General features: G+C 32.7%; 3 protein-coding genes across 6 annotated transcripts; 2 read left to right on the top strand and 1 right to left on the bottom strand.

Annotated features, from left to right (window-relative positions):
• The first annotated feature begins 2,319 nt into the window (after window positions 1-2,319).
• LOC7457382 (uncharacterized) lies at window positions 2,320-4,042 on the top strand. Its single transcript, XM_024595178.2, has 2 exons — window positions 2,320-2,838; window positions 3,413-4,042. The coding sequence occupies exons 1-2, from the start codon at window positions 2,617-2,619 to the stop codon at window positions 3,896-3,898; spliced, it is 708 nt and encodes a 235-aa protein (XP_024450946.1). The 5' UTR covers window positions 2,320-2,616; the 3' UTR covers window positions 3,899-4,042.
• Window positions 4,043-8,592: 4,550 nt separating this feature from the next.
• Window positions 8,593-14,241, top strand: LOC7457383 (mitochondrial carrier protein MTM1). 4 transcript variants are annotated; one of them, XM_024596064.2, is made up of 11 exons: window positions 8,593-8,895; window positions 8,983-9,248; window positions 9,407-9,481; window positions 9,625-9,741; window positions 10,772-10,831; window positions 10,996-11,166; window positions 11,713-11,812; window positions 11,988-12,085; window positions 12,170-12,319; window positions 12,991-13,049; window positions 13,683-14,241. In XM_024596064.2, the coding sequence occupies exons 2-11, from the start codon at window positions 9,012-9,014 to the stop codon at window positions 13,819-13,821; spliced, it is 1,206 nt and encodes a 401-aa protein (XP_024451832.2). In that variant the 5' UTR covers window positions 8,593-8,895; window positions 8,983-9,011; the 3' UTR covers window positions 13,822-14,241. The 4 variants fall into 4 exon arrangements, with proteins under 4 accessions (XP_024451832.2, XP_052306381.1, XP_024451833.2 ...); XM_052450421.1 differs by having other exon boundaries at window positions 8,986-9,248; XM_024596065.2 differs by having other exon boundaries at window positions 8,593-8,874.
• A 29-nt stretch (window positions 14,242-14,270) lies between these two features.
• LOC7457384 (tubulin gamma-2 chain) lies at window positions 14,271-19,599 on the bottom strand. The gene is made up of 12 exons (XM_024596062.2): window positions 19,277-19,599; window positions 18,828-19,028; window positions 18,564-18,675; window positions 17,800-18,200; window positions 17,463-17,516; window positions 17,278-17,382; window positions 15,728-15,802; window positions 15,567-15,611; window positions 15,259-15,387; window positions 14,877-14,981; window positions 14,725-14,801; window positions 14,271-14,429 (listed from the first exon to the last, which is right to left on the bottom strand). The coding sequence occupies exons 1-11, from the start codon at window positions 19,403-19,405 to the stop codon at window positions 14,733-14,735; spliced, it is 1,425 nt and encodes a 474-aa protein (XP_024451830.1). The 5' UTR covers window positions 19,406-19,599; the 3' UTR covers window positions 14,271-14,429; window positions 14,725-14,732.
• Between the last annotated feature and the right edge of the window lie 3,616 nt (window positions 19,600-23,215).

Raw genomic sequence — 23,215 nt, forward strand, 5'->3', positions numbered from 1 at the left:
AACACAATAAATATCTCTGTCATCAAATATAAATAATAACACAACTTATTTTTCCTATAACTATAAAAGACAATTAAGGTTCTTAGTTATTGTAAACTAAGTGATGACTTTAATTTTATTTTTTTTTACCTTTAATTTTTTAGATGTCCGCTATGACAGGGCTAATGGTCTTGATGAGAATTGCCTCGTGTTTTACGCCAAGATTTGGTGATAGAGAGGGCAAACCATGAGCAATCATGGTCTCCAGTCTGAATTCACCATTAATATAATTGGTTTAGCCTGCTTGTCTACACAAGTATTTTTACTATATAAATTGTATTTTGCATGACAAAACACAAAAAAATTAATGCCTTTACATTTGAAATACATATTTGCACAGTGTAGCCAAACAAAGCCTCTTTTTTTTTTTTTATAACCCGTGCGTCCGGGTCAGTTTACGCGCACCACAACTAATCCCCAGATCCACTGAACACCGTGCAAGCCTAGTAAGCAGGTAAAACACTGCGGAGATGACAGACGTGCACACTGAGACTCGAACCCAGATAACACAAGCAAGAAAATCTTGCCTCTGCTGCTAGGCCACAAGCCTCGGTGCATAGCCAAACAAAGCCTTAATCATGGAAAAGGAGGTGCTAAACCTGTACCGGTGAAGGTGTCCATCAAAGAATATGATTTTCAACTTTCGTAGGCGAGCACTAAAGTCCCAAACTTCAAGAATTTCTTTTCTTTTCTTTTTGTATTTTCTCATTTTCCTGGCACGCGCGCAGCTGCATCAAGAAAAACGTTTCAGACGCGTGTAATAAATCCAATTGATGAATGGGATATATTCTCATTGGTCATCATTTAACGTTGGATACAGCCATCCATGTTCTTTAAAGAATTCAAATGGTTAGACAGAAAGGATCATTAACAAAAAGAAAGGGACGCAAAATAAAGATAAAAGTCGAAAATGGGAGGGGAAAAAAATCACAGATACCGACAAACATCACAGAGAAGCTTGATATTTTGTTGTGGCAAATCAAAGTTTTTTTATTTAAAAATATATTAAAATAATATTTTTTATATTTTAGATTAATTTTTAATATCAAATCTAAATACATAAAAAAATAATAATTTAATTTTTTTTTAAATTGAATTTTAGTGTCAAAACAAACTTTGAGGTTGTGGGGATAAGAGAACTTCATGATTAATCATGAACTGAAAAAGGTACCAAAACAGAATTAATGTAGCAGAAAAGAAAATCACCCACCCTATAATTAGCAGATATACCCCAACCGTTCCACTGACCGTACAGCAATTTAATAATAATAAGTTAATAACACCCATCAATCTACTCTAATAAGTTAAGAAGTTGATTTGACGGCTAAAAGGTTTTAGTTTTCTAAGTTTTCTGGCATTCATAAAAAAAAAAATATATCTCTTAACATATTATATTAATGTGAAAAATGTGTGATTAAAATTGTTCATTAAATTCTTATTTTATTTTGGTTTCAACAACAAAGATATCTTCGTGGCAATTGTGATACATTATGATTAAATTATTTTTTCATTAAGTCTTAATTGATTAGAAATGTTAATATCGCAAATTGATGGGATTTCTATCTTTATTTTTTCATTAAATCTTAACTGATAAAAGTATTCCAGTGTCTCTAATTTTTTGAAAGAGCAATGTTATAGATCATGATGAGAGATCGATTTAGATGGAAGGCCATGATTTTAGCATGCTCCATCTGCTGACACATCATGATATCCAATGAAAATTTTGCACTATTCTGAGTTAGCACTCCTCAAAAATCATCAGTTCATTCATGTGTCATAAAACTTAAAGTTTCTTAAGGCTTATACATATCAGAGAATAATATTATTCATATCTTAGAACCTTACCTAACAGTTTAAACTATTAGGTTGAAATGATTTTTTAACATGGTATCAGAGCTTTGATGACCAAGTGGTCACGAGTTCGAATATCATTATCCTCATTTATTTGATAAAAATTAAGCACAAGGTAATGTGAGCATGTGCAAGTTTCAAGTTCAAAAGGCTTTCACTTGAGGGGGTGTGTTAGAGAATAATATAAATCATATCCTGTAAACTGGTCCAACTTAAAATTACTTAAGGCTTACATTATTGTTAACTTCAGGGTCTCGAGAAATTAATCAAGGTGCGCGTAAACTGGTCCGAACATCCACATTTAAAAAAAAAAAAAAATTGCACTGCCACAGCATTTTCCTGGCTGATGGTCTGGAGGCCGTAGCCATAATATGGTGTATATGTGCTTGATAACACAGATGCATGGCTTTGTCTCCATGTGCTGAAAGCAAGGCTGTGTGGGGTATAAACAGCCAAAGCCTTTTGCTTACAAACAAAACTCCTCTTTAAAGCAAACCCACACAAAAAGAAGAAAGGAAAGGAGCAGAATGATTTGTTTTGTTTTGATAAAATACCAAATGGAAACCTTAAGAAATAATTAAGAAGAGGCCTACCTTTCAATTTCATTACGTTTAACGGTCTCAAGCTTTCCATTTCCACCACAAACCAACTATAGCTGGCCAAATCTGAAAAGTTTTCAAGCGAACATTGCTGAGAAACCATATAGAGTTGGGGGGTTCCTCTTCGATGGAGTTAGGGGGGAACCTGCAGACTCTCGTTGAGAGAGCATGGGTTTTGCATGATAGGCTCAATGAAGAGATCGAGAAAATTAACAGCTCCTTCTGCAGATTCTGTTCAGAACATGGTCGCTATTGTAACATAGTGGAGACCCCATTTCAGGAGAAGGAAGGATTGATTGCCATAAAAGATTCATTGAAGGAAGTAGGGAACGTCCTTATGCTTTTACAGGCATGTTCATCATTCTAATATTCCCCTGCTTATTTCATGATAGCTAGCTCAGAATTAGCGTACGTGCTGGAAAATATCTTTCAGGTTTTATAAACTTGCTTGCTGTATCATCATTAGTTTCTTTAGGATTTACTAGAATTTGAAATTTCAATCAGATGTTAGAGACACCATGCCTCGAATCAGCAAGTACTTTGATGAAAATTATCTGGTATATCGATTAATCTTCACGGTTATACACAGCATACCGGTCAGTACTCAAAAAAGCTTGGCATTCCTTGTATATTGTTGTTCGTAGCACATTACTTAAAGCTGCAACATGCGTTCTTATTGGAAATAAGTTAGGTAGACCAAGGTGCAGTCTAGCTACCAAAAAAACAGGTCTAGCACTCAATAATTTTTTGCTTATTTCAGTGCACAAGAAAATAAAGTTACACAGTACATAGTTGATATTCAAGATCCAACTACACATAAAGGTACAGAGATTTAAGAACAAGGTGACGGCGGACAAGTCTGTCATTTTCTCATTAAATTGCTAGGCTTAATAACCCTTTTCTCCTCCAATGTCATCATGCAGAGATTACGATCATGGCAGCCGATTGATAGGCAAGAGTCTCTTACACGTTTAGAAGAAAGCAGGTTAACTCTCATGGAAAAGATAGCACAGTATCAAGGAAGACCACTTGGTGTGGTGGAAGAACTGAACGCATGTTTTAGCAATGGAGAGACTGCTTTTCACAGGAAGTTGAGTGAGATAAAGAAGATCAAAGGTGATTCTAATATCCGAAATGAAAAGAGGAGGACAAATCCTGGTTTTTGTTGGATTAGAATGCTATTCAACCCATGGAAGTGGAAAAGAGCTGCTGGGGTTACAGCAAAATTGATTTTGATTTCAGCTAGCGTTTCATCTACAGCAAGATTCTGCCAGGGTGGGCTTTTTTCTTGCAGTTCACGAAGAAAAGTCCTTTCATTGCTGAAACCCATAGATTCAAGAACAGAAGAAAATAGCACAGCATTATCCCTCTCAAATAGTCCTCTAGATGTTTTTTATGGCAGGGGATGAATTCATTATTTGCTGAAAAGTTTTATATTATTATTTTTTAATCTTTTTTCATTCTTTCCTTGTCCTGCTTGATGTTATCTAATCAGAATCAACCAGAAAGAAAAACTTTGTGTCTTTGAATAGGGTTTTGCTATCAATTTCATGAATCACGTTGTTGCCTTGCCAGCGGCGGATCTACGGCATGCGCTGAAGGTACCCCTCAAGTTCCAAAATTTATATCAATACCCATATAGTATTAGGTTGGATTTTCATTACCTTACACCCCACAAATTTTTATTTTTCACCCTTAAAAGAGACAAGCCCATTTTTATTAGCTTAAAAAAATATAATAGAAAATTCACTAACAAGAAATTTAAACCCAAAACATTATTAAATGAAATAAAAATAAATCCATAACTATAAATTAAAAAAGTATATATTATGTCTTTTATTCCATCTCTATACCGATTTTTTGTTCATGATGACGACAATAGCCACAGATTGGTTTGTGCTTTGATTATTTTTTTCTCTTGGACTAATAAATACAAAACCAAACAAGAATCGAGGTACTTCTTATTCTTCTCATTATATGTTTCAAATTTTATATTTTGTAATTTTTTTTGTATTAGAGTTTTGATGGTTTTTTTATGAATTAAATAATTTTTTTTTTTAAGGCTATAAGATGTGAAAGTAGTTAATTCACTTTTGTGATTTCTTTTTATATGTCTATGTTCTTTCATATAAAAATTTAAAATTACATTTTTAACCCTAGAAAAAAAAGAATTGCATTTATGTTGACTTTGAATTTATTTATCTTTACTTGTGTCTATGTATCTTGCCCCCTCGGACTAAAGTTCCTAGTTTAGCATTTTGGGTTTTGATGGGTTTTCGTGAATTATATAAAATTAAATTCTTTCATACTTTAATTACTTCAATATTTAATAATACAAATTAGACAAGTAATTACCACGTATTATGTATTAGTTTTATTTTAATTAATCTATAAAATTAATTCTTGAACTAATAATGTTGATATTTTTTAGGTATACTTTGTCTTGAATTAAGTTTCAAGAGTAGAGATGCTGAAACAAAAAACTTTATATATTTTTTTAAGAAACTGAATGCCAAACTCTTAGACAACAATGAATTTATTGTAGCTACTATTTCAAACATGGCAACTCCTTCTTCAAATCTTGATACTCCTGAATTTAAGTAGCTCAATAAATATCATTCTAAAAATTGAAGAATTCAGCTTGAAGAAATGAATGTTATTTTTTTGGAATGTGATCCAGGATTCCATCAAATGACATGAGGTATTCTTGTTAACCAAATAACATAGATTCATCGTGATTATCTCAAAGCTAGTCCATTCCAACCTATGCATTTATAGTATTCCTTTTCAAAAGATGATAATCTCCATCATCTATTTCAAGCTTCATGGTTTAAAGCATTTTCAAGTGGGCTAGAGTACTCAAATGTAGTGAATACTATATTTTGTCTACCTTATTACCTTTTTGATAAGCCAACAAGAAGGTAGAGATTATATGCTCTTGAATCCAAAAGCTTTGTAAATTGGAGAAAGCTAAATGATGAGATTTATTGTCCTTTGTTGGGAAGGAAAATTCACCACATCAAATTGCAATGAAATATTGTGAACACTTAATGAATCAATCACAAGATATTCACAACTTGGTAAATAAGCAAGCTTTATAAATGCTTAGAATAATTGCCTACGCCTCAAGTATACAATTGATACTATTTGACGACTAACTTTCCAAGCATATGCCTTTAAAGGTCACAATGAAAGCCATGATTCAAAAAATCAAGGTAATTGAAGCTCCTAGCTAGGAAGTAATAATGATAAACTTGGCGGGCTAGAAAATGCTCCCCGTCAAAATACATCCTGTCAATTATTGAGCTTATTGAAATGAAATTTTATTTTATTTTAATTGTATCTATATATCTTAGCCCCTTCAAGCTAAAATTCTAGTTCGTCCTTGTATTGCACATTCCATTTGTATTACCTTACATATTAAAACATATGGGTCTTTTATTGTAGCTTTATTGTTATGAATAATGAATTAAGTTCTTGATTTTTTTTTCGCATCTTTCACTTTTTTTAATGTAATCTATAAACAATGAGACTATAACCTTTTTCATTTAGCTATACGACTGCTAGGAATATGAGACTCTTTTTGTATCAAATATGTTTTTTAAAAGACTACACAGGACAAGTTCATGGGACTAAAAAACCAAAAACAACCTATTTTCTTTTTAATGTTAAACAAAAAAAGAAGGTTTTTTTTTAATTCCAATAAAAAAACTCTTTAAATAACAAAGAATTTTAAGGATTTAAAAATGTATTAAATAAAAAAAAGAAATCTTTAAAAAAATCAAGATAGTCGTGTGGGTCTACCTATATGCTTGGCCTATAAAAGAGGCATGACCCCCATGACATGTCTCTTTTATATATTTTTTAAAATATCATAGGACGGATAACATGTTGTTCACTTTTTATATATATAAAAAAAACTATGCAAATAACATGTCACTTACAACCTTAAATTCCAGCAACTAGAGGGTTACGGGGAAATCATGACAAGTTTTTTTTTGCAAAAAATATCATTTCAAACCATTCGAACCCAAAATACATAGAAAAAACCCTAAAAATCTTGATAAAGAAACTTGTTTATAGACTTAAATAAGCTAAAAACTGGTCTCAAAACCCGAATTCAATCCAAATTCAAATAACTTTTCGAGATCAAATTTAGCTTCTCAAGCAATGAGAAGGACAAAGAACACCATAAGAAAAAATTTCTCGTTGAATGGAACCAGGTTATACCAAGATCGACCATTATAATGATAAAAAATAATGTCAATTGATAATTTTCTCTTTTTATCACTAGAATTCGATGTGGTTTTTTCTCTTCTCACAAACTAGGGACTAAAAAATAATAAAAATAAAGTTCTAGATTAAAATTGAATTTTTGAAAGCTAAAGGATAAAAAAATGTAAAAATTTGAAAGATAAAGGGCTAAAGTGAATTCTTTGCAACAATTTTAAAAATGTCATCAATTTTCCTTGCTTGTTTCACTTTGATCCCTATTTTTTATTCTTGCCATCCCGTAATAATCCAAAAGCAACTGGAATTCAATTTGCTCCCTTGTTTCACTTATAGAGGGAATTTCCAATTAGATGGGAGTTCAAATTGTTTTGGTAAATGCCTATGAGAGAGAAAGAGAGAGAGAGAGAGAGAGAGAGAGAGAGAGATTCTTTTAATAATTAAATATTTTAGTATCAGTTTTTACATATTATGATTGGGTCAAAGACGTTGTTACCATTTATATCCAAATTAATACATTTACAAAATATATATATATATATATATATATATATATATATATATATATATATATATATATATATATATATATTTCTTACTGTCTGCCTTTGTTTAAATTCAAATCTAAAAATGGTCACGCGATAAAAAAAGAAGAAAGTTGAACCCAGCTTGCAAGAGCATCCGAGGAATCCATTGACAGAGGAAGGAATTTATGTTCTTTTATGGGCTTAGATTCTTTCCATTAAGAAAGTTCTCCAGCCCAATTCCAATTCCAATTCCAAATTCCAGACACAGATCCAGTACTATTGGAGCCGTTTAGGATTTTGATTATTTTTTTTGAAGTGTTTTTAATTTAAAAATAAGTTAAATTTTTTTTAAAAAAAAATTTATTTTAATATAAACATATCAAAACAATTTAATAATAAAATTAATATTAATATTAAAAAAAATTAATTTTTTTTAAAATACTTTTAAAACTAGTCTGATAGTCTATTTTTGCGGCTTATTAGCCTTGAGCTTAAACCAGCCTTTACATATTTAGGGTCCCTTTGTTTACGCGGCTGCAGCTGCGTTTTAATTAAAACGCAGTCTGCAGCCGTTTGGTAACAATCCATACACAGTTTACTGTGTATGGACCCCACATGTTTTTTGCGTCTGTGACGCAGAAAAGAAGAAGCATTATTTTGCTGCTTTGTGTTTACTGTGCATGCTAATTGCACTGTACTGTACAGTGCAATTAGCAGCAATTCACTGCATTGTTCGTGAATTGCACTGTTCACGTGAACAGTGCAATTCACTTGCACTGTTCACGTGGACAGTTTTTTTTTTTTTTTTCAATTGTGTTAAGTTTTTTAATATTTTTTTTAAAAAAAAACTAGTTTAGATTAAATTAAATTCACTTGCACTATGATGTTAACAATTTTTTTTTTCAAAAAATTAGTGTAAAGTGAATTAAATTTACTCGCACTGTAATATCAATTTTATACCAGATAATATTTTATATAATTTTATTACACGTATAAAAACTATAGTTCTTATCGAATGAATTTTGTACGTAATAGAATTATAAATTATTTAATAGAATAATAAAAAATATTTTATATAAAGTATTATTTATTTCATGATGTAATAGGAATAATTAATTCTACAATATTTAAATGTAAACCATCAATATTAATATATATTTGTAAATTATTTTATAACCTTAATTTCAAAAGCATTCTTAACCAAACATATTAAACTATTTCAACCTCAATTTCAACCACAGTTTTAACCAAACATCTATTTTTTCAAACCAACCTCAATTAAAAGTACTTTTTATAAAACAACTTTTTTCAAACCACAACCACAACAGCTACCGTAATACCAAACAAACACTTATTCTGGTCTCTGCCGATCACAAGTCAGAGGACAGCAGCTCTCTCAAATTGTATGGCGCCCTTATTTCCACGCCACGAATCAATCGATTAGATCTTATTATTCATATCTTCATCACGAATCAAATTGATTCCCAATGCAATTGCGATCTGGAAACCTCTAGAATACAAGATGAAAACAAATAAAGATATAACAACCCGCCTGTTTTTCTGACAGCAACCAACAACTAACTCCCCTCTCTTCTCTTCCCTTTTCTTCAATCCAATTCAATTCCCTGGTTAAGATTCAGTCCATATAGGTGTGTAGTATCAATATCGAACTTGACTTGTTCAATCACCAAAATAATAATAATAATAATAAAGGATTTTGTTTTAATGAATAACAGAAGAAAGAGAAGAGAAGAAACTGGAGGAAATGGCGGGATCATCAAGGCAGAGCTTGCCTTCATGGATAACTGCAGCTGCAGCAACAACAACCACAACAAGAGTTGATATTGAAGGAATCAACAAAGAAGGTGGTCCTAAAAATGAGGAATCAAAATCAGTTCCATCAGCCTCAGATTTTGATTTAGGTTTTGTTGAGAGAGCTTTCGCTGCCGCTGGTGCCGCTGTTCTTTCCGCCGTCATTGTTAACCCTCTCGATGTTGCCAAGGTAACGAACTCCCTTACATTTTTTACTTTAATTTCTCAATCGCCACTCGTTTTCTCCAACACACACTCTCTCTCTCTCTTTTGTTTAATTAATTAAATCTGTTTTGTGAGTGATTATGCTTTAATTTAATTAATGATTTATTTACTTGTTTTTCATAGACAAGGTTGCAGGCACAGGCAGCTGGAGTTCCTTACCAAGGTCTATGTGGAACGGCGAGTTTTGAATCAAATACGGTATTACCATATGCTAATTAACTTGAACATAATTAGATTTTTATTGTTTTTTATTTTTTAAATTATGAGGAAGGAAAGGAAATTAGTAGGAGAGTGTTTGGTAAATAGCATATTGAACAGTGTTAGTTTTGGTTCTATTCCAGATGTTTCCTTGTGTGAAAAGTTCATCGCATGCAGTTCCTGGCTCGCAACAATTGTGCGCTTCAGAATGTAATCGGTACAAGGGAGCATTGGATGTTTTCAATAAAGTGATTCGACAGGTTAGTGAGTTAATTAGAATTTGAAAGTGTATTGATTGTTATTTTTAAAGTATTTTTTATTTGAAAATATATTAAAATAATATTTTTATATTTTTTTAAAAAATTATTTATAATATAAGAACATTAAAATATCTAAAAAAACATAAAAAATTAATTTTAAATAAAAAAAATTAAAATTAAAAAAAAAACAGAAAAAAAATTAAAATTTAGAGAAAGTGTTCCAAACGGTGTATTCCAAACGGCCCCTTAAACTTGATAATGTTGCAAGTAATGGGCCCAACTTCTTTCTTAAATGATGTGCTTTGTTGGTATTCCAACTTCCAAGGAAAGATGACAGGGAATTCTTATTATGAATTCCATTGGACCTTGAAATAATACATTGGAAGAATTCTTTGGGTCTTTCAATATCAATTAGCTGATTGTTTTGCTCCTGTGATGGGTCTTTTTATGATGTAGTTCCATCTCAGAGAACCATGCATGCATCAAATTGCTGCATGGATTTTTGGTGTCAATATATAGTCTTAAACTTTACGATGCAGTCATTTTTGTAATCTTAAACACATTAATGCATGCTGTTGATGCGTTAAAGAAGCAGAAAATTTAAGGGGTTTTTTTTTTCCTTTTGGTATGGGAGAATTGTTGACATATAAAGGCAATGCAGAGTTTTGAGAATGGTTTTTAGTGTTTCAGGGCTGATAATTTTGTTAATTTTCTTTGCATTGTATGAACTTTGATTTTTGGAAACAAAGTGTCTGCACCAAGCTAGGCTGGTGGGATGCTGCGATCTATTGTGCTAATATAGATGGGAGTTGGAAAGCAGAATGCATCAACAAATTTTTCTAAATGAAATGACTTCTTAGTGCCATGGAAGTAGGGCAACAATTGCTTTGTACTTATAGATTATTATGTCTTTGTGCTGCTAAGTTATTTGTCTTCTTTCTACTTTGGTGCATTTGTTATTTTTCTGGTTGAATTAGTGCTTGGCAAGAATGTACTTATTCAGAGGCTTCACAGGGGTGAATTTGTGCAGGAAGGTATTGGAAGGCTGTGGAGAGGCACAAATGCAAGCTTAGCTTTGGCTGTCCCTACTGTAAGTCTCTAGATTAGAAGAGATTTCCTCCTCTCTTGTAGTTTATGCCTTTTACAGAGTGTTGGGATAATGGATTGGAAGCTGATTTCGCACGAAGATATTGTTCACATCTTCTGGGTCATGTTTTGCTGATGGTGTTTGTGTTTTTTTGTACTGTAAACCAGGTTGGAATCTACATGCCTTGTTACGACATTTTCCGGAATTCAATGGAAGAATTTACAATTCAGAATTGCCCAGCCTTGACACCTTATGTCCCGCTAGTTGCAGGGGCAGTTGCACGCTCAATATCTTGTATTACTTGTTATCCAGTGGAGCTGGCAAGGACCCGCATGCAGGTAGTTTGCTTGTTGGTTTTGTTTTTTAGCATCACATTTATTAAGGTGTCCATGGATTACTGACTTGATTAGTTTACTTGATCCTGATTGGTTACCTTATACCTCGATCCTTTGTTACGAAGATCATCACATATATTTGTAACTGCACATACTGTAAATATTCTAGTTGTGGGCATTTTATCCAATCCAATAAACTTGATGTCAGTAAAAAATCATTCAAGTATGTTTTAGTTTCTGATAGGAGTAAGATTGTGCAATGCATGTGTTAACCAGGTGAAATTAGGGAGTAATTAATGTTGGAACAGATGATTAGATTACTAACTCTGTTGAGTGATTAAGTTGCTACTGAACAACGATCATAATCAGGAAGAATGTTCAAACTGTTAATCCTAAGATAATGTTTCTTGCTCATTTTTGCTATCCTTAAACTGCATTCCTTTTGAGAATTTTGATATCTGTGATAAAGGCTTACCACCACATGCATTGAGATAGCTATATATTATGGAGAATCCATTCTGCATTCTAATTACCTCTGACTAATAATAGGCATTTAAAGAAACACAAGCTGGTGTGAAGCCTTCAGGAGTGTGGAAGACATTAATTGAGGTCATCAATCCAGTTGGGGGAACAAACAACACTCAAAAGTGTAAGTTGATGTCCAAGTTTATAATGTGTTGATTTGGTCTCTCTCTGACTGACAGATTTGATTCTACTGATTGAGACTGTTAAATTGAGTCGTCAGTATAATAAATTAAAATGAATTGCTGTAGTTTTTTGTATTGCCTTTTCTACCAAGCACAAATAATGTAATGAACTTTAAGTAACAGTGCAAAGCTACCGCATCCTTTGGACTGGACTTGGAGCACAGCTTGCTCGTGATGTCCCCTTCTCTGCAATCTGCTGGGCAACCCTTGAGCCTGTGAGTTTTTATTATCTAGAAAAACATGATTTTTCAAATATATTTGAATCACACCTATTGAATGCGAAGCTGCTTTTCCTGCAGATCAGGAGACAAATTCTTGCTCTCATGGGTGATGAAGCTGGGGCATCTCGTGTCCTTGGGGCAAACTTTTCTGCTGGCTTTGTTGCAGGAACACTTGCAGCAGCTGCTACGTGTCCATTTGATGTCGCAAAGACCAGAAGGCAGATAGAGGTGAGTCTGTAAAACCAGCCTTTATTAACATGAATAAAAAAATTTCAGAAGGAAAAATGAATAAAACAGAGGTATACTGTTGACAAAATGTATCAGTTATAATTGCATGAGAACTACCAATATCGAGATGGGTCTTGAAATTTTAGTTGTACTTTTATATGTTATAATTATTTGAACCTAAATGCTTATGAATGAGGAAGGATTACAATTCTCTGTAGCGTTAGATACTCGATGACTTAGCATGCATCTAGAATTGAAGTTGTCACTGCATGATACTGTACATTAGTCTGATAGTCTTTGTACGAGATAAAGTACACCTAAAGCTAATATTTGAGGTGAAAATTAGACAGCCACATGCATTTTCCCCCCTCATGCTTTCAAATTCCTTGAGCGTGCTGCTGATACTGTTATCACGGTTACTATTAGACTACCGTACTTTCAGTATTATTTCAGCAGGGATGTGAACACAGGTGCAGTTGCTGTGTTTTCATTTAATATTGCTGCTTTGAAATGATTATCCATGTTAAAATGATCACATGTCATAGCTGTTGTTATTGGAGTTGGCAATTGACATAATATTTTATCAACTTTGACATAAAAACTTCTAGTCGATCACTAACATGCATATTTTTTTTGTTTTGGCATAATGCTTGTGGTGTTTGCAACTATAGAAGGATCCGACTAGGGCATTAAATATGACTACAACACGAACATTGCTGGAGATCTGGAGGTATGTTGTTTTTATGTTATTCTTGATTCACGAGGAAGTTGCTTAAGAACCGGGCGATTATCTCTATGCTTTAAGTGGGTTTATTGGTGATGTTAAATTGATGCACTGATGCTCTCTTGCTACATGCCCAGTCTAAAGATTCTCCGAGATGGGGCTTTTGTAATCTAACGATAGGCACCTACAGAGAGCATCATCTATAGGATAGGACCACATTATCCTGATTGATAGTCTGTAAGCTGCTGATCAAATTTGCTCTGGCTGTGGGGTGAATCTTAGGGTTTGATGTATCCCTTATCATTTGAAACCATGTCATGAAATTGCTGTGTGGTCACTTGCAAATTAACTGTGCTTTACAAACTTGAATTGGTGACCAACGCTGGGAAGTGTTCTGTTAATGCCGGTCCTGCTAGGAAAGCTTGAATGCCTAACTGTGCACAGGTTTAATTCCCCATCATTGACATCTTAGAGTTAGAAGGTCAATTTTTTCACATTCTGTCTCTCCTTTTATCTTTAGAAATGTGCATTACTGATCACAGAGGAAGCAAAAGTTCACCACTCCAACAGCCATATCAGTGCCATTTATGCTTTCACATATTTCTGGCCAACCACTCACCATATTTTTTTGTGGAACAGGGATGGAGGAGTTAAGGGACTGTTTACAGGAGTTGGTCCCCGTGTTGCTCGTGCTGGCCCTTCTGTTGGAATAGTCGTTTCCTTTTACGAAGTTGTCAAGTACACTTTACATCACAGATACCACCAGTTCACAAAATGAAAGGGGTAAACATCAGCATTGGTTCTGTACGTCAATTGAGAATGACTCCTACTGGTAAGAAACGTTGGCAAGTGTGATTGCATTATGAGACGTTGACTTGTCTTCAAAAAAGAGAGAGAGAGAGAGTCACCCAGCCCCGCATTCCACTGAAAGTATCTCGTGAGCTTTGGCGAACAGGCAAGGATCTTAGTACTTCAAAAGCAACAGGATAGAGACAGACAATAAGAAATCACCTTCTTGGGGCCTGGGAATTCCGGGATAGTTTTTTACTCGCACTGCAATTTTTTCCTGAAATGCAAATGTGTCTTGCTTTATTTTGTTTTACTATAATCATTATTTTCTGTTATCCTTTTAACGCTTCAAGCCTGATTTGCAATTGTAAAAAAAAAATGGAATATGAAATTGTGCAGAGTTATGGAATATGTTTATTCTAGAATTAAACACCCAAATAATTAAAACACCACAAATCAGTAAATCACCAATCCTCCCCCCTAAAGAAGACATCTCACACCATAAATTTGTTAGTTATTTACATTCAGTCCTCAACTGTGCTTTCAGTTTTATAACTAAATTCTGCAAATGAGCAAAATTCAAAGCTAGTCACCTATCTGCAGTAAGGAAACAGAGAATACAAAAGTAAGAGATCTGAGAACAAACAAGATGACAAGCAACTCCCTCACCGTGAAAGTATAACAAGCTAACAGAACATTGCGATCTATTTTGCATAGACATTCATTAGATCTAATTTTTTACAGCCTGCAGTCTCATACATGCTCAAGTTGCGATGACATGCTCCAGAAAGGCATTCTACGTCAGATAAATCTCAACTCATTTAAGTAATTCTCACTGACAGGAAACACAACTAAAACCTAGAATGCAAGCAATTCCACATGAATTTTTAACCTGGTAATTTAAATTGCCAATTTCGGATCTGCTGTGCCTTTGGCATTGCCTTCTTCTGTTAGAAGATTGTTGGGATCCTGCAATAGAATATAAAATCAGCAGCATTGAGATGAGATGTAATCTGGGGAACGTCAGGACCAGTAGGAATATACCTCCATTCCCCATTTGATGTAATCTGGGGACTCGCAGGCTTTATATTCATCAACCAAACTCTCAATTATGTCCCGTGATTCATCGAATTCAGAAAGATCGTTGTCCTGAATAACATCTTGCATTAGATAATAAAAAAGCAGCCTACAAAGCTAGCACATCTTATGTAGAAGCATTCTACACTCTGGCAAGAAACAGTCTAGTGGAGATTGACAAAATCATGTTGCTCAACTGAAATGGAGCACCGAGAGCTGTAAAAGCGTTTTCTGATTGAAAAGATGGATTCTATATTCAAGACTATTAGCTGAAGATAAAACAGCGTATAGCATTATCCATAAATTGACAACTGACCAGAAGCATGAGAGAAACATGAAGGCAACTTACAGCAAACATCGGAAATTTTCTGTAGTTGTCAAGAAATGCTTGCTTTTTTCTCAGCTTCTCATACTGGCTCAAACATTTGCTGAAGAGGTGGCGGATGCTAGTGTGGCTTGCTAGCATGAGACCACTTACCTACAAATGCAGCACGTTCATTTATTCTCTCAAAATTCGTATATCATTCCAATACTCTAAATATTACAAGGTTAACAAAACTAAATAACATGATCTCAAAAAAAAAAAAATGTTCTTGGTAAGATTTTAAGGAAAAATAAACCAAAACAGAGAAAGTAAGGCATGAAATAAGTTCTTACCCTGTGGGCAGTTTGAACATAGGGAGACTTTCTAGACAGAGCAACCTTCAAAAATAAAAGGAAAAAAGACAACATTAGCAGATACTATAACTGGTTTGAAGAGGCAAAAAAATAGATGAAATAAAGAGAGATTTTTATCCTTTGTTAATACAGAAAAAGACCTGAATACTTGCAGGACCCCACTCAATAAAGTTAACGAGCTTTCTTTCACGAATCCTCTGCAAACTTTCATGGACCTGATAAAAGAGTTGGCAATCCAATACTGGTGAATTTACTAGTAAGAAAAATGAAAAAAAGATGCTCGCATTTATGAACCTTCTAAATACAAAATATCAACTCAAATAATAGCATCCTCTTCTTGTAATGATATGTAAAGTGCCATGTAACAAGCTGAAAGGGAGCCTGGTCAAAGCTACCAGAGAAAACAGGATCAACACACTGACTAGCCGATGGAAAGCTGTTTCAGGAAAATAGATATTTTTTATTTTTATTTTTATTTTTCTATTTTTTATTATGATACTTTTTCTTGTCTTTTTTCTATTTGAAACAGAATATTTTTTCTAATTTCTTTTTTATTCAGCATTATTAGGGTTTTATATTTTTTTATATAAAGAGTCGTAACAATATTTTGACAAATAGAAACCTGAATAAATAAAATGAAGTATTTTAAGAGTATCTTATACTTGTGGTCTTTGCGGGTTTTGACATGTAATAAACATTTTTATCCTTCGCTTCGGCTTGTGTTAATAGGTATAGGAGTCTGATGATCCTCGGTGATTATTTTGTTTTGTTGTGTGTTGCAAATTCATAGCAAGAAGAGAGCACAACAATCATTTATTGATATTTTGCTTTGTTGTGTGTTTTAGAACAACTACGACTAGAAGAATTACAAAACAAAACATGCTAGTGTAGGAGAAGATGAGAAGGTTTCCCTAAAAAAAAATATCCAAGAACTAGTGTGTTGTTTTTATCTGCGTTAGTTGATGTCTTTCCAAATCCTGGTGATGGAACCCACAATAAAGCAACTCATATAAAGGTGCTATGTTAGAGATCTACAATGAAATAGCTCACTCAAAGATGTTGTGTTAGGAATCCATGATGTGGTTGCTCACACAAAAATATTAGGACCTTGATGGGATAGCCCACAAACAAAAAAATGTTATTGATGGAGGTCAGTTTTTAACAAGTTTCTTCCAACATGGAGAGACTGATGCATGAGTTCTTTTTTAAAAATAGATATTTTTGTATTTTTGTTTTTCTAATTTTTATTGGGATGCTTTTCTAGTTTTTTTTTTTTCTATTTGAATGAGATATTTTTTCTAGTTTATTTTTTTATATTCAGTATTATTAGGATTTTTTAATTTTTTTTATATAAAAAATTGTAATAGTTTTTCAACAAATATAGATATGAATGGATAATTCTTATAAATTTTAATATATAACAAACCCCTTTATGATTTGGTCCTGCATCCATCACTGACGTGCAGCAAGACTTAGCGAAAAGCCAACATACTGAAACTGAAGTATTACATAATAAAGCCAATTTATGAGTTCACTATGGAGAAAAAAGGGTGTTCAGAAGCTAAGGGTTGACTTTCCAAATATGTTGCCCTTGTGAAATACTAAAAGGACTAAACAAGTTCAGCCATCTTTCAAGCAGCCTTCCACGGTAAGATACTTCTAACAGATTCATAAGCTCTGAGATTATTACCTGAGTAGGGTCCACTTCTCCCTGAATAATATTCAATATTGAAATGTACTTTGCTTGACTAGCTTCTTTTGTTCGCGCATAAGAGGAAACCATGATATTCTTGGTCTGCAAAAAAGGACAGGGTCAGGTGAATACCTATCTGCACTTTGGTTAAACAATAATGATTAATGAATGAAATTTCTCACCTGCAACAGTCTCCTCATAACATCCAGTACAGTAGTTTTACGAATCACATTAGCCTGCCATGAGATTATTTGCATCAGAGCATCAGCAAAATACCTCCTTTAAGAGCATGAGCATGCCCAGATTAAACATTTAACGAAATGAGAAACCAATAAAATCTATTTTGATGGAGCCACTAATTATTGTTTCTGAAATAATCCAGCTATGTCTCCCCCAAAATCCATAAAATTATTGATGAGATTCCAAATATTGATTAACTGAGACTTTCAACTATAAAACTATTAATGAAACAAAAGATTACCATCGAAAAAATTAAATTGAATCAAGTTAGAATCTGACCTGGCGCTCCACTGTGAGTGGTGTATATCCAGTCATAAGAAAATGACATCTTGGTGTTGGAATTAACGATGCAAGAAGACCAACCAAGTCATTGTTCATATATCCTGGATACCGCAGAGTAGTCGTGCTAGCAGACATTACAGTAGATACCAAAGAGTTTGTTTGAGCAAATGTGGGATTTGACAGATGTAGGCGCTCAACAGCAATTCTATTCAGTGCAGTATTGTCCAGAACGACAACACAATCCGCATTTAGAGTCAGTCTCTTAAGTGTTAAAAGTGAGTTATAGGGTTGGACTACCACATCACTTGTCTCCATCTGGTTAGGAAATACACTGTATGTCTGTACCAACTTTTTGCTATAGCGATCATTTAGAGTCTCTAGCAGATACGAGCCCATACCTTCATTATACAATGCACCACTCAAGAAGTAAGAAAACACTAATGTAAAAAAACTTATCCGAGTTCAAACATATATTAGCCACAATTAAATTCATACAATGTGCAGACATTTGTATTAAGTTGATACTGGCCACAGCATTATCAAGCTAAGATGCACAAATTATGCATCACAAACCAAGAGCTGTCTGATTTTGAACCAAACTAAGCATAGTGGAACAATGTTCGTTCAAGTGTTCAAATCTGGACCATTTGTCAGATTCTAACAAAAAATGTTGGTAATATTGTCTGTACAAGAGAACTGAAAAATTGCATCGCAACTTCAGAACTTTAAAGACAAGAAAAGGCAACGACAAGTGAAGCAACCTGAGCCTGTTCCTCCAGCAATTGAATGACACAGAACAAAACCCTCAAGACTATCACTTCCATCTGCCTCTCTATCAATCATGTCCACTATATCCTCTTCAACGCCCTTTCCCTGATCAGAAATATATAAATAAACATGAATCACACAAATTCAGTTGATGACAAGAAGAACCTAACTGCAAAACTTTCGAAAAGGCAAGAACTCTTTTACCTTGGATACCCAAAATAAAATCATTCGTCACACAGCACAGACAAGCAACAAACCTGATGATATCCACTGGCCCAGTTATTTCCTGCACCACCACCATGATCTGAAACAAAGATGTTCTCCTGATTGTAAAGATTACGATATTCACTGTTTTGAATTCCATTGATGACCCTGGGCTCCAAATCAATTAGTAAAGCTCGTGGTATGTAGTGCTGATCATCCGCTTGGTAGAAAAACACATCTTTCCTATCACCTCCCTGAATCACACCAAATTCGACAAAATATACGTTAATTGAGTTCCAAATATTTCATAAAAAAATATTTTTTATTTATTTTGAATTTCCGAATTAATAGCTGAAAGGTAAATAATAATAATAATAATAATAATAATAATAATAATAATAATAAAGTATACAGTTAAATTCCAAAACTTTGTTTAGGATAATAGAATACAATTCATTTTTCAACAACCAAACATAAAAGAAAGAGAGAATCGAAGACCTACCTGAGTTGCGAAATCTTCGAGGATGCCATCTTTGCTGATGCCGTGTTCGAGGCAAAGCTGTTTCCAGAACTCCATGCCGATCTGGTTCCCGCATTGTCCTACCTGCAGCGTGATTATCTCTCTCGGCATTTTTGTTCCGTTTGCCCTTTTCTTTTCTCGGGAAAACTAGGGTTTTGGGATCGACGGAGAGAGGGATGAAAATGTCAGTGGTGAATCTGGCGCGGAGAGGATTTTAAAAGGAGAGGGAAAAGGAGGGAATCTCCAAAATTTTGGATTTACGTGCGTGCGCGCTTGCTTAAATAAATACTTTTAAATGGCATGTGTTTAGGATGGGAAAAAAATAATTTTTCTCATCATTAGAATTATTTTTTTATTTTACTTAGTTTCTGGTATATCTCTCGTGTGTGTGTGTATTAGTTACCAAATATATTTAAAATAATTAAACTTAATTAATTTAATCTTAACAACTAAGTTAATAAAATCTATTAATTACTAAGAATAACTATCATTAATTATAATTTTAAATCAAGATTTTAAAGTTCTCCCGCATGATTTTAAATTATATAAAATAAAAATGAGTAATTGATGTTGTATAATATATGCTAGTTACTTTCAAGATTTGAACCTATAATTAGTGTAAATAAGTCTCAACTTGAAAAATCATATTAATTATGATGTTTTTAATTAGGTTTATGAAAGTTTAAACTTATAATAAATAAGCATAGTTTTTAAACTCAGTCCGGTCCAAGACCCGAGTTTCGGGTTTTAATCGGGTTATCGGGTTATTCGGGTCAATTTCTTTTTTTTAAAATCAAAATGACATCGTTTTAGTAAAAAAAACAAAAGTCAGCGGGTTGCAACCGGGTCTTGCCGGTTAACCCGGGTTTTTCATTTCCCTTATTTTTCTTAAACCCGACCCGGTTCCAGCCTCGGGTCGGTCGGATCCCGGGTCGACCCGCCGGGCCGGGTTTCAAAACTATGCAAATAAGACATATAAGTAATTTTAAGGTTCTATCAATATTGTATTTTTTTCTATCATTAACACATATCTTGTTTTTTATATAGCTTCATTGTATGTTTTAGGTTCATTTTTAAGTAAATATATATAAAAATTAGCATCAAAAGTATTTTGCTCTTCCATCTCTATTACATCGGAATGCTTTAGAAAAGAATTTTAAATTATTAAAAAATATTAAAAAGGTATGAAAATCAGAACCAAAATCTTTTGCTTTTCTATTTCTTTTACTCTTTCTAATGTCACTAGAAGAGTGATTATAAAAAAAAAATCTATTTTAGATTAAGAAATTTCAGTAACAAGTTTAGACAACTTATTTTTTATTAAATAAATATTTTCAAAAGATTACATTACATGACTCAATAATTTTATTATTTCTAATTTCAAGAACTTTAGAATTTAAAACTAAAAATAATAGCAGTATCCAAAGAATATCCAACAAATACAAGGGACCAATTCCCCTTTCCTCAGTAATTAGAATATTCATTTTATCTAAACACTCCCGCACTTTAAAATATTTTAAAGAATAATTTTTTATTTTTTTAAAATTCATACGGCATTTTATCCAGATTTTTATAAGGAATTCTAATAATAATATAACAAGAAAAATACAAAATTTCACCCGGAAATCATAACTAATTAACATTGTATTAATCATATCCATTAGTTTTATTTTTTTATTTTTTTGTGTTATATTAGACTATGGTGAATAATGAAGTGTTACTTGATGTGTAAAACCATTTAATTCTAAAAAATTATTCATTTCATTAGAAATATACTCACCATCTCTATTAAATCACAAGTATTAACTCTAATAATTTTTTTTTCTTTCCTGCTAGATTAAAAATCTTTCTAAGTTGTTTAGCTTGTACACAAATTACATATTTCTCTTCTCTATTAGTTTATGAACTAGAAATAAAATTTAAATGCATCATTCTCTTAATAGTGTTAAATTTAACATGTTCAAAGTCTACAATGCTTTGAATCATGAAATTCAACCTTAAACATGATGAATTTTTTTTTTAATGAATAATCAAAGAGTACTCATTTAACGACGAGGGACTTTATTTTAATGAATATTCAAGCCCATACACAAAGCTTATATCCAAGCCCATACATCTCAATCCAGTATCGTAGCCCATGAAACCTTTAATTTCTCCATAAAGTTTTTTCTCATGACTTTATCAATCGCAATGTTAGTATAAAATTAAATAAAAAGTTATTTTATTCTAGTTCCACACCATTCACAAAAAAATTATTTCCATGGTTGACAAAACTCTAGGAAAAGAAACATCAACAAATCTCTCTACCACATAGACTTTAACTCTCTCGGGTCAACAACAACTCTCTTATAAGGTGTAGATGCTAAATGATGTCATTGCAACAATGCAATTATATTTTCACAATCTTTCTCCTGCACAACAATAAGCTCCCTTATATGTACCACTAAGTATACAAATACAACTCCAGTTTCTTAAAAAGACAAGAAAAAATGACATGCATGTTAGTAACACTCATACCTTATACTAAAAAGAGTTACACTCATTGTTCCCACAAAAGACGCTCCAAAAAATGGTCATTGTAGAGAGAAAAAAACAAGAAAATAGAGAGAAGAAGAAATGATCACCGGAGCCATGTCGAGACTCCTTTTCAACCACGCTCTATCTTGTGATGACCGTCTTGATGAGACAAATCCAACGGTGTCAAGAACAAACACTTTTAGAGATTGGAGGTCGCTGTATGCGCCATCAAACTGCAACGACTTTACTCACATATTGGCGTTTGTATACCACTCGCCCGCCCCTTTTCTTTTTTTCTTTTTTTTTTATTGTAGTCCTTCAATCAATACTAACTCTTCATTGAGTTTTGAATTTCATTTCACCCGAGCCTAATAATTTTTTTTTTAATTGAGTCTCTAATTCTTTAATAGCTCATCAATTGAATCTCACATTTCATCATGGTCAAACCAAATAAAGACCAAACATGGAAGAGAAGCTGTGAAACAGTATAGATGGTTCATGAATTTTACAGTTAACTGTGTTGACCGATATTGATCTAATATAATGCATTCTCAAAAATTAGGGCATACATTAAATTATCTCGAATCAAAATCATTTTTTATATTATTATATCACTAACAATGTTTGTACATTCCTTTTGTTGTTGAAAAAAAAGAAGCTTCGTCCTACAGTTGAGCACGGGACAACAAACTCGTTATACATATACTAAAAGAAAACATTCTTTCATTGTAGAAATGGAATAATTAATATTTTTTCAAATTTTCTACCGTAGCAGTAGCAAATATGTAATTTTTTGGTTTTTTCCTAGAAAAAAAAGATTATTAGTTTTTTTCTTTATAGTTGATATGTTTATCACTTTACACTTAACTTATTTATTAATATTTTTTTATTTTTGATTTTTTATCTTTCCTCACGCCTTTTTTAGAAAAAAAATATTAATTTTTTATTCTTTACGCTTGGAATATCTATCACTCCAAACTTGACCAATTTATACCATTTATTACGTTCTTATCTTTATTATTTTACAAATTTTTTCTTTACACTTTTTTTTTTGAAAAACTATTATACAAAACTAAAAATAAATGGTATTTCACTGTAGCAATTACAACATCATCCCATTTTTCTACAATGTTAAAAATTAATTTGAGATATTATATGTTTTTATTAACGCATATGATCTTCACTTTATTTTACTACATGTAAGCATCCGCTTTTTAATTTACAATTATATTTTTTATTTGATGTCAAAAAACATATTAATAACATCTATAAAAAAAAATTATTCGACCCGCATTAAAGCGAGACAAATAGAAAAGTTAAACACTTATTTATTTATTTATTAATAAAGATGATTTTAAATTTATTTACTTAAATTCATTTATAGTCCTTTTAATTTATAATTAG

This window comes from Populus trichocarpa, chromosome 2, assembly GCF_000002775.5.
Source record: "Populus trichocarpa isolate Nisqually-1 chromosome 2, P.trichocarpa_v4.1, whole genome shotgun sequence".
In the NCBI taxonomy this organism is placed as follows: Eukaryota; Viridiplantae; Streptophyta; class Magnoliopsida; order Malpighiales; family Salicaceae; genus Populus; species Populus trichocarpa.